General features: G+C 50.7%; 1 protein-coding gene and 1 long non-coding RNA gene across 13 annotated transcripts in view; both read right to left on the bottom strand.

The window, feature by feature from the left end:
- Positions 1-1,423: 1,423 nt before the first annotated feature.
- Positions 1,424-3,037, bottom strand: LOC309846593. Its single transcript, XR_014302009.1, has 2 exons — positions 2,941-3,037; positions 1,424-2,874 (listed from the first exon to the last, which is right to left on the bottom strand). It is a non-coding gene; the product is annotated as an uncharacterized lncRNA (long non-coding RNA).
- A 689-nt stretch (positions 3,038-3,726) lies between these two features.
- DNM1 (dynamin 1) overlaps positions 3,727-11,009 on the bottom strand; it is a 44,302-nt gene continuing 37,019 nt past the window's right edge. For 4 of the 12 annotated variants that reach the window (XM_082695757.1, XM_082695761.1, XM_082695753.1 and 1 more), the window contains 5 exons: positions 10,839-10,962; positions 9,893-10,063; positions 8,600-8,841; positions 8,017-8,232; positions 3,727-5,005 (listed from right to left, as the gene is read on the bottom strand). In XM_082695757.1, the coding sequence (XP_082551883.1) occupies positions 4,933-5,005; positions 8,017-8,232; positions 8,600-8,841; positions 9,893-10,063; positions 10,839-10,962 (826 nt within the window). In that variant the 3' untranslated portion in view covers positions 3,727-4,932. Of the gene's footprint in view, positions 5,006-5,874; positions 5,912-8,012; positions 8,233-8,599; positions 8,842-9,892; positions 10,064-10,838; positions 10,963-11,009 lie in introns of those variants that run through there. The other 8 variants (XM_082695763.1, XM_082695762.1, XM_082695759.1 and 5 more) reach the window with 6 other exon arrangements.

Raw genomic sequence — 11,009 nt, 5'->3', positions numbered from 1 at the left:
ATAGGTACAGACCCCCTTGTCACCCAGGCAGAGGCTGATCTTTATATCTGGATTCTTCGTGGTTCCGGAAAAACAAACAGGTAGAGGCTCAGTAAGTTACAAAGTTTATTTATAGGTATGAAAAGCCCCCTAAAAAATATATATATATATATAAAAAATTGAAAAAAAATTAAAAAAAAAAAAAAGCTCCCTAATGGGGAGAAATAGGTGCAGACTTCGTGGTTCCGGAAAAACAAACAGCCAGAGGCTCAATAAGTTACATAGTTTATTTATAGGTATGAAAAGCCCCCTAAAAAAAAAAATTAAAAAAAAAAAAGAAAAAATTACAAAAAAAGAAAAGCCCCCTAATGGGGAGAAATAGGTGCAGACCCCCTTGCCACACAGGCAAAACAAACAGCCAGAAGGTCAGTAAGTTACATAGTCTATTTATAGGTATGAAAAGCACCCTAAAAAAAAAAATTTAAAAAATTAAAAAATTAAAAAAAAAAAAAATAAAATAAAAAAATGAAAAAAAAAATTAAAAAAGAAAAAATAGCAAAAAAAACAAAAAAATTTAAAAAAATAAAAAAAATTACAAAAAGAAAAACCAAAAAAATTACAAAAAGGAAAAACAGGAAAAAAATTACAAAAAGAAAAAATAGCAAAAAAACCCCCAAAAAATTTAAAAAAATAAAAAAAAATTACAAAAAGAAAAAACAAAAAAAATTACAAAAAGAAAAAACAAAAAAAATTACAAAAAGAAAAAATAGCAAAAAAACCCCAAAAAATTTAAAAAAATAAAAAAAAATTACAAAAAGAAAAAACAAAAAAAATTACAAAAAGAAAAAACAAAAAAAATTACAAAAAGAAAAAACAAAAAAAATTTAAAAAAGAAAAAATAGCAAAAAAAAACAAAAAAATTTAAAAAAATAAAAAAAAATTACAAAAAGAAAAAACAAAAAAAATTACAAAAAGAAAAAACAAAAAAATATTACAAAAAGAAAAAACAAAAAAATTACAAAAAGAAAAAATAGCAAAAAAAACCCAAAAAAATTTAAAAAAATAAAAAAAATTAAAAAAAATAAAAACGAAAAAAATTACAAAATGAAAAAACAAAAAAAATTACAAAAAGAAAAAACAGAAAAAAAATTTAAAAAAGAAAAAATAGCAAAAAAAAACAAAAAAATTTAAAAAAATAAAAAAAAATTACAAAAAGAAAAAACAAAAAAAATTACAAAAAGAAAAAACAAAAAAAATTACAAAAAGAAAAAACAAAAAAATTACAAAAAGAAAAAATAGCAAAAAAAAACCAAAAAAATTTAAAAAAATAAAAAAAATTAAAAAAAATAAAAACGAAAAAAATTACAAAATGAAAAAACAAAAAAAATTACAAAAAGAAAAAACAGAAAAAAAATTTAAAAAAGAAAAAATAGCAAAAAAAACCAAAAAAATTTAAAAAAAAAAAAATTACAAAAAGAAAAAACAAAAAAAATTACAAAAAGAAAAAACAAAAAAAATTACAAAAAGAAAAAATAGCAAAAAAAAACAAAAAAATTTAAAAAAATAAAAAAAAATTACAAAAAGAAAAAACAAAAAAAATTACAAAAAGAAAAAACAGAAAAAAATTTAAAAAAATAAAAACGAAAAAAATTACAAAAAGAAAAAACAGAAAAAAATTACAAAAAGAAAAAACAGAAAAAAAATTTAAAAAAGAAAAAATAGCAAAAAAACACAAAAATTTAAAAAAATAAAAAAAAATTACAAAAAGAAAAAACAGAAAAAAATTTAAAAAAGAAAAAACAGAAAAAAAATTACAAAAAGAAAAAACAGGAAAAAAATTACAAAAAGAAAAAAAAAGAAAAAAATCTAAAAAATAAAAATGAAAAAAAATTTAAAAAATAAAGAAAAAAAAAAAAGAAAAGCCCCCTAATGGGGAGAAACAAATAGCTGCAGACCCCCTTGCCACCCAGGGGAGAGCCATATCTTAAAATCTGAACTCTTCGTGGTTCCGGAAAAACAAAGAACCACAGACTCAATAAGATAAGAGTTTATTTAGGGTTATGAAAAGCCCACTAAAAAAAAAAAAGCCCCCTAATGGGGAGAAACAAATAGCTGCAGATCCCCTTGCCACACAGGCAAGAGCCGGATCTTTATATCTGAACTCGTCGTGGTTCCGGAAAAACAAAGAGCCACAGACTCGATAAGTTAAAATAGTTTATTTAGGGTTATGAAAAGCCCACTAAAAAAAAATAAAAAACAAAGAATAAAAAGAATTAAAAAACAAAAGTCCCCTAATGGGGAGAAACAAATAGCCAGACCCCCTTGCCACACAGGCAAGAGCCAGATCTTAAAATCTGAACTCTTCGTGGTTCCGGAAAAACAAAGAGCCAGAGACTCAATAAATTAAAATAGCTTATTTAGGGTTATGAAAAGCCCACTAAAAAAAAAGTGAAAAAAAAAAAAGCCCCCTGATGGGGAGAAACAAACAGGTGCAGACCACTTTGCCACTTGGTGAGAGCTGGATCTTTATATCTGGACTCCGTGGTTCCAGAAAAACACAAAGCCAGAGGCTCAATAAGTTAAAGTTTATTTAGGAGGTAACCTCTCTTGGGGAGCAGGGGTTCCCTGATGACCTCCTCATCCCCACCAAGCAGTCCCCACCAAGCAGTCCTCATTCAGAGGGGCTCATGCATCCTCTCTTCAGAGGCACTTTGAGGCACAAGTTCCCCCCTGTCCAGCTAGACGACTGGGCGGCATTCTCCAGGGCCTTTCCAAGGCCAGGCAAAGCCCTAAGCTGGTGGCGGGGTGGGCTCCCTCCTCAGTGTATTATACTGTACTTGTGTAATATATTGTATATTCTGGGGATCCAACACCCCCTGTATCATAGAGGTTGCGCTGACAAATGGGGAAGAGGTTAATAGTATCCGAAAAATGGGAAAACCTATTTATTAATAGCATAACAGGACAAATGAAGACCATAAGGAGGTGGGGACAGGGTTTAGCCCAGGTGATTCGACTCCTGTTTTATTTCGGAATAAATAAACGGATGTAGCCATACTGCTCCGCCGTGCGTGTGCTGTTTCCAGTCCCTGGCCACCAGGTGCTGGGGTGTGCGCGGTGGGCACGGGACAGGGAGCAGATCCTGTCAGCAGAGGGCAGGCTTCCGGATTGAGTGAAGCCCCAGCGTGTCTGAGGCTGAGCGGAGCTGTTAGAGATGGGCTGGGCCTGTCTCACCCCCATGCTGCTGGGGGAGGTCTGGGGGATCCCAGAGGCCCTTCCCTGGGACTCTTAAGGGGGCACTGCTGTCCTAATGGCCCAGAGGGTCAGAGGCCCTGAGGCTCAGAAGCCTGATCTAATCCTGGGGAGGGACAACAGGGTCCCAGCATGTAAGAGTGGTGCCTTCCAGTTCAGGTAGGTTCCGTCCCATCACCCTGCCCCTCTGCTGGCCTGTTGTCCTGTGCATCCACAGTGTGTGCCAGTGCCCCCCTCCTTCCTCCAGGCTGAGTCGGTGCCCCCCTGCCCTGCAATGGGGAGAGCTGGCTTCCCGGGATGAGAACCTTTGAACCGCAACCCCCACCCCTGCCCTGCCAGGTGCTTTCCCAATAGGGCTTGCAAAGGATGGGACCTTTTTTTGCCACTCCTTACAGCACCCTAGCAACGGCTGGGCCCTCCCCCACCCGTGTCCCAGTGTTTAAGCCTTCCCCTTCCCCTGAACTCCACAAAGAACATAAACCAACAGAGGGCAGCTTCCCATCATCCAGAAATGGGTTTTATTCTCAGCCAAGAGACAGCAAGACCGGTGGTAGAGAGCCACACAGCTGCCGGGACAGCTCCCCCGGGCTCGGGCGGGGAAGGACGGAGAAGTGGCTGTCCACAGGCGAGGCGCGACAGGGAGGCTCATCCGAGGTGGCACACCTTGGAGAGGGGGATGTCAGGGTGACAGTGTTCCCTGGTGGTTAGGCCACAAGACTCCTCACAGACAGCATGATGACTGATTGCGAACACTAGAGGCGAGGCTGTGGCGGCCGTATATGTGTGTGTGTGTGTGTGTGTGTGTGTGTGTGTGTATATGAGTATTTATATACTTATTTATAGAACGGGGTAGGAGCAATACCACAGAGGGGCACAAGTTTTCACCACATCATCACGCCTGGATGTGTCAGCTCACCACTACAACAGACTAAGTCACAGATGAAGGGGGAGGCTTTGGGGCTGGGGAGCCACTGTTAAGTCACAGAACAGCCGTCCAGGCAGGCTTGGAAAGGGAGGTCTCCGAGGAATAGAGGGATCTGGTTAGAGGTCGAAGGGGGGCCTGGGGCTCTCAGGACGGGATGGACTTGCCTGACCCGATCGGCTGGCAGTTGGAGAGAAAGCAGAGAGAGAACGGAGAGAAGGAGGAAGAGAAGTGGTAAGGCAAGGGCAGCCAAGCCCGGGGGGGGGGGGCGGGGGGGGGAGAGGGGGGAGAAGAAGCTGAGGGTGTGGAGGAGGGCTCTGGAATGGAGGAGAGAGAAAGGGAAGGCGGGAGGACCTGGAGGTGGGTGGGGGCCACGGCTTCCCAGGGGTCTTGGGGGTGGGGGGAGGCCGGGGCGGCACTCCCCCTGCCACGCACGCTGGTCTCTCATACACCACCAGGCAGTGCACCCACAGCTCCAGGCACATGCTCGGCGCCCCCTGTCTTCCCGCTACCCCCACCCCACCCGTCTTCCAATGTACTGGCCCGGAGCCATCTCTAGCCTCGGAGTGTGGGGTCGCGAGCCCCAGGCCACAGCCACCAGTCCTCACGGAGGGAGACAGGAGGAGAAAGAACACTGTTTGAACCAGGAGGGCAAAGCTAAAAGGATGGCTGGAGGGAGCACTGGAGGCCCCTCTGGGTGGGCAGAAAACCCAGAGTCCTCAGAAGGGACCCTGGGGAGGCAGGGAGGTCAGGTAAGCCGGATGCCAGTGGCCACAGGCTTATAAGTCTAAGAGGGGAGCCTCAGCTGGTCGGGGGACCACAGGTCGCGTAGGTGAGGCTGGGCCCTTCCTGCTGGGGAAAAGCAGAAGGGCAAGAGTCAGCGGCAGGGACAGAGTGGCAGGTGGGTCACTGGGTGACTATGCAGCCCAGCCAAAGTGGGACTCAGAGAAGCTGATTTGCCTAGGTCGGCGGACACTGTGGTACCCTTGGCCGGAAAGCGTAGGTCACCCCAGGAGCACCAGGCCCCGGGCCCACGAGCCTGTGGGCTAGCTATGGTGCTTCACCTGGGGCCGAGGACACTGTCGTTTGTCATGCCTTCATGACAACACCAAGGAGGGAGGGAGACAGCCTGTGTGCCCCTGCCTCACCTGTACACTGTGCCCAGGGCCCTCCAGCTTTCAGAAAGCAGCAACCAACCAGAGCCTTCACCCCCCGATGGCTGCTCATCGGCCGGCACGAAAGAGGAGGTGTGGCCGGGCCCTCCTCTGCCCTGCCCCAAAAGCATGTCTCCGATTGGGGAGCGAGTGTGGGACCCCCAGGACGAAGTTCCAAGGCCTCTGGCCTCTGGCTGGCTAAGTCCGACCCACGCACAAGCCCCTCCAAATTCCCTGGTTCTACACCATCAACCATGAGCTCTCTGCCCTCTCTGATGGCTCCCGAGAGCACCCGTGACCGCCAGCTTGGGCGCGGAGCCTGTCCCAAGAGCTCCCCAGGCTCAGCCATGGAGGTGAGTGGCACTGAGTCCCGAGGCTCGCTATGAGGGAGGTGAGAGAGCCAGCTGGCAGCGAGGACAGAAAGAGGAAAGAATAAGTCTGGAGCTGCAGAAGGGAGAGGGAGGGGAGCCTGGCTCTGAGGTCCCAGGTGTGCCCCCCAGTATGGAGCTGGTGCAGCGGGGGCAGACACACCGTTCATGCAGCGGGCAGAGGCGTGTGTGCACCTACCGTGGCTGACGCTCCTCAGGGGTCACTGATAGTGATTCTGAAAGACAGCACGAAATCAACATGGCAGTTCACACACACGGAGGTGGCAGGCCTGGGGACGGGGCCACGCACACGCACACGCCTGGGCGTGCACACACATGCTGGGAGGCCCCACGGCCCCGCATGCACACGCTGACACACATGCCCACGAACAACACGCACACACCTCCTCCACCTCCCGCTGCCCAGCACCCTCACTGGCTGGCGCGTGCAGCACGGATCTGGGGCATGCAACCACTCGGCACACTGAAGCACACGCGTGGGCTGAGTCACAACACAGAAGCTCGCCCATACACAAGAGGCATTTGCACCAGCTCCCTGCACACTCGTGCTCAGAGGGCCCCCTGCAACGTTCCCATAAGAGACAGGGCTTGCTTTCTTAGGGTCCAGTGACCATCTCTCTGCCCGAGAACCTTCCATGGCTGCCTAGTCCCCACAGCATTGAGTCCCAAGAAGATAAACTCTTCTGTGACCTTTTAAGGTTCTGCAGCCTGCCCCACCGTACCCAGAGCAACCTCTTCTTATTCTTCCTCCTCCTACCTTCGCCCTTCTCTGGCCAGCTGCTCTCCTCAAGACATCCCATGTTAAACCTTCGCCCGCACCACACCGCCGCTCCGTACTCAGATGTCCCTGACTCCTCATCACCTGAGTCTTAACTCCATCAGCCCCCGGTCCTCCCCCGGGTCAATCTGTCTTGAAGCTTCCCAGACTGTTCTCTTCCCCGAGGCAGGGCCGGGACTTGCCAAGTGTTTCTCGTGTGTTACCAAGACTGGAGTTAGAGCAGGCGCCAAATCTTCCTCTTCCCATATGTCACCCCTCAGCGCAGACCTGGGCATGTCAAATACCCTTAAGAATCTGAACTCACGAGGGAAGTTAGCAAAGCGTTCCTATGGCCACATTTGCAATTCATGCGGCTTCACTATAGTCACTGTCTCCCTTGATCCTCACACCAGCCCTGGGAGAAAGGCAGAATGTTAAATACCATGTGGTAGGAGGGAAACTGAGGGCCAGGAAGAGAAAGTGACTTGCCTAAAGCCTAGGATGAACCAGAACTTCTGGACTCCAAACCCGTGCTCTTGACCAATACCCCGCTGCCTGCTTTACCCCATCTGCTTTGGTCATCAGATCTCCGTGGAAGCAAGTCCCATCTCGGCTTCCTTTGGGGTTCATGGAGGCTAGACCCACGAAGACTAGGCCCTACCCCTCCAGCCTTTTGGAAACACAAGTAGATGCTACTGGTCTGATGTGTTCTTCCTCAAGGGACGTGGCCAGTGGAAACAGGGACTGAGATATCAGAATGAGCTTCCTTGAAAAAGGGTCATGAATCAAGAGGCAAATCCAGGGGAGGAAGCAGAAGCCTTTTCCTTGGAAATCTCTGGGAATGGGGCAGGCTTCACCCACTCCTGCCCAGCACCCACCATGTTGGTCCAGGCCAGGCAGGGCCAGAGGCAGAGCCATAGAAGAAAGCCATTAGACTGCCCCATGGCTCCCAGGCCCCTTTCCCAACTGCTCCGTATGCTAGTCCGTGCCTGGATGCCATTCTTACACTCACACTCGTGTGCACGCCCACACACACATCATACACCTTGCTGGTCAGTCAGAGCCTGGCCTCTGTTCCTGTGGGCCAGAGGCCAGGCACCCCCTGGGACAGCTCAAAGAGTCAGGACTCAGAGTAGCCCTGAATGTAAGTGGAAAAACTCCACATCTGGAGAGGATCTGGGTTCAGAGTTCCCCAGACCTGAGGCAGGTCACAAGGGGCTGGGAGAGAGGAACTGAGAACAGAATGGAAAAGGAGGAGAGCCAGGAGAAAGGAGGAGGAATGCAACGTGTGGGAGAGAGGAGGGAAAAGGAAGGGAAGCGCCATGCAAGTGCTGGAAAGAAGGGGGCAGGTGGGATGAGTCCCACGGCCCCCTCCCCAGAAAGGACCACCTCCGGGACTCAGCGCTCCCTGGGGGGCAGGCTCCGCAAGCCCTCGGCCACTCGTCCCGTGGCTCCTGCACCCACGTCGGAGCGCCCTGGATGGAGAGGGCCGGTTCTGGCCACACCTCCCTCCCAGCTACGCCCGCCCGGTGGTCTCTCCTACCGTATTCAGCCCCTACTCACCTGGGGACCCCGGGCGGGGCGCGGTTGGGGCGCGAGGGCACCTGAGGGGGAGGGCCGAAGGGGTCAGGGGAAGCCCCCGGCCTGGAGGGCACGGGGGGCGCCCCCCCCAGGGCGGACCCAGCAGGCGGAGGCCCAGGAGCAGGGCCCCGCGACCCGGGCCGGGCTGGGGGCACGGCGGGGGCTCGGCGCTGCGGCGTGGGGCTGGACGTGGGTGACCTGCGTGCGACAGGGCGCGGAAGACAAGGAGGGGGGAGTTGAGCTGCTCCGCCCCACCCTGAGGCCCCGCCCCAGCCCAGCGCCGGCCACGCCCATGCGCGGAAGCCCCGCCCCACAGCATCCTTTTCGCTCCCGGAGTTTAAGCCCCGCCTCCGGTGGCTCCAAAGTTCCAGCTCCACCCAGCCCCGCAGCCAGCGCTTCACGGCAAGCCCCGCCCCGCATCAAGCCCCGCCCATCTCTAAGCCCCGCCCCCTGCTCCAGGTGGGAGCCGTTCCGGTGACGCGGGCGCGCCACTGCCCGGTCCCGGCCCTCCTCCCGCGGGCCCCGGGCTGGGGGGCTTTGGGGCCGTGGGGGCCGGCCCTGGTACCTGCGTCCGGCCGGTACGCTCTGCACCTGCAGCCAGGAGTCGTCCACGGGCGGGGGCATGGGCGTGCTGACAGTGGTCGTGTTGATATCGCCGATGATGCTGAGCGCCTCCTTCAGTGCGTGGTACATGCGCAGCATCTCGTCGCGCCGCTGCGCCTGCTCCGCCGACTCCTCCATCAGCGTGTTCTGGTCCCCGCATGAGTACAGGTTGGCCAGCAGCTCCGAGAAGATGAATTCCTTCGTCTGCGGGCACGCGAAGAGAAGGACGGGCTGGGACCTGACGCCTGTACGGCTCTGGCCGCCCCTCGCGAGGACGGCACGCTGGGCTGGGAGCTCCCCGGGTCCTGGCTTTGCCACCGCCAGAACTCGGGCATCTCACCCGGCTTCCCCGCCTCCCTCTTTGCCCTTTTCTCAGTTGGTCCAGAGAGGAAAAGTGACCTGTTCAAGGTCATAGATATGGGAAGGCACTCAGGGCCTATCATGCAACGAGGACACGTAGTTACTCAGCTTTGTCTCAGACTCAGTTTCCCTATCTATAAGATGGGGTAGTTAGTTATACCTTTGCCAAGGACTTGTGCACTCCAGGGGACCAAAGTAAGGTAGATGACAGTTTAAAATTTTCTGAGCCCTTGAGTAACAGGTGTCAGGTGGTGCCTGGATTGGGTGAAATGTGTCTCTGTGTAGGCGGTGGGTTAATATGTTCCTTATTCTCGGTTGTGCTACCTGACCCTGGTCCTGGATATTCACAGAGAGGCGCTGAGGTTTTTACGCCATAGGCCTGTGTCTCAATTATTTGCTACAAATGTATGCTGAGCACCTCCTCTGTGCCAGGCACCGTGTTGTTCTGCTTTATATTCCTTTTCAACTCTATTGTTATCCATATTTTTACATATAGGGAAACAGGCTCAGAGAGGGTAGTTTACTGAAAGTCAAACAGAATTTGTGGCAAAACCAGCATTCAGGCACAGTTTTCATTCTCTGGGGGCCAGGCTTTTTCATTAAGCCATTCTGCGGGGCATGCATTTCAAAACATGGTCTGGGGGTTCCCTAAAGATGTGATTCCTGGTTCCTTTTGGGAAACATTTAAGCATGTTTGGAACAACTTGAGTATGTGACTCTACAATATAATGTACAAAGTTCACATTATATTTCTTTTGGACAGCTCTGGTGTGGACCTATATCTACCTCGCAAGACCCAATCCCCAGGGACTGGCTGTGCCTCCCCCAGGCCAGCCTGGCCAATGCCTCCCTGGTCCCCAGAGAGCACCCCTGGCCACGAAGTGTTTGCACCTACATTGTTGATCATGAGATGCATGATGGTCTTCGGCATGAGGTCCCGTACGGTCTTGTTCACAATGGCCATGTATGAGTCCACCAGGTTCCGGATGGTTTCCACCTGCCGCTCTAGCTGCGGGTCCATGGAGTGCATGAAACTGTCTGAGCCATTCTCCTCAGTCTCGCTGGCCTGCCGTTGAGAAGAGAGGGCATCAGGGTGGCGGGGCCCTCGCAGCCAGGTTCCAGGTACCCCCAGGGTCTCGGCCCCTCCAAGGGTGCCTGGAACACTGCTGTACAGAGAACAAACACCGGCTCCCCCAAACATACTGCGTCTGCACTCTACCCACCCCTGTGCCTCTTAGGATCCCAGACCCTCATTCAGCCTTATCTCGGCTCTCAGTCCAGTGCCTAGAATTTGCCTCAGTTTCCCAGTCCATCAATTAGGAAAGACCTTCCAGGGTCAATTCCTGATGCTAAAGAGCTGGCCAGAACTGCTGCCAGGCTGGAGATACCTGGTAGAGGGCGAGGGAGGGGGGACACTCACTTTCTCCTTGTCCTGGGAGGCCCACACCAAAGCCATAGAGGTCATGACACCGGCATTGGCACCGCCACCACCGCCGCCATCAGCAAGCACAGCCGAAGCAGACACACACACAAAGGAAAAGGCAAGTGAATCCAGGGCACTCAACCCCAACCCTAGGGCAACTGTAGACATCGCCTCGGTGAGAGAGAGGAGGAAAGTGAAGGTAGCCACAAAAAGCCACCGTGATACGAAGGGGATGCAGGAAGTGCCATCTGTGGCAGAGGGTCACGAAAAACTGGCTTTGGAGGACGGGAGGAAGGCTTCACTCTGTAAGGGGAGGATCCATGCTATTTCTGAGCCCCAGAAGCGCTCAGAACTGTGACATGTCATTCCTGAGGATGGTGACTCAGGGCCCCTTTGGGAAGTCACTTGCCCCCGCCACGCCACCACTCACCCCAACACGCTCAGGATACACGCCAGCCCTTAGGAAGGAGGCCTTCCAGCTGTCCACCTCCTCCTGTGTCTCACAGGCCAGCTCCAGCTGCCGATAATCCTTGTAGACATTCCTGCAGGGTGGGGCAGGCGGGGAGGGGAGAAGGCTCGAAACCCATTC

The sequence above is a fragment of the Mustela nivalis genome (assembly GCF_964662115.1).
Source record: "Mustela nivalis genome assembly, chromosome: 13".
Taxonomy (NCBI): Eukaryota; Metazoa; Chordata; class Mammalia; order Carnivora; family Mustelidae; genus Mustela; species Mustela nivalis.
The sequence above is the reverse complement of the archived record's forward strand: the minus strand, read 5'-3'. Positions and strand labels throughout refer to the sequence as shown.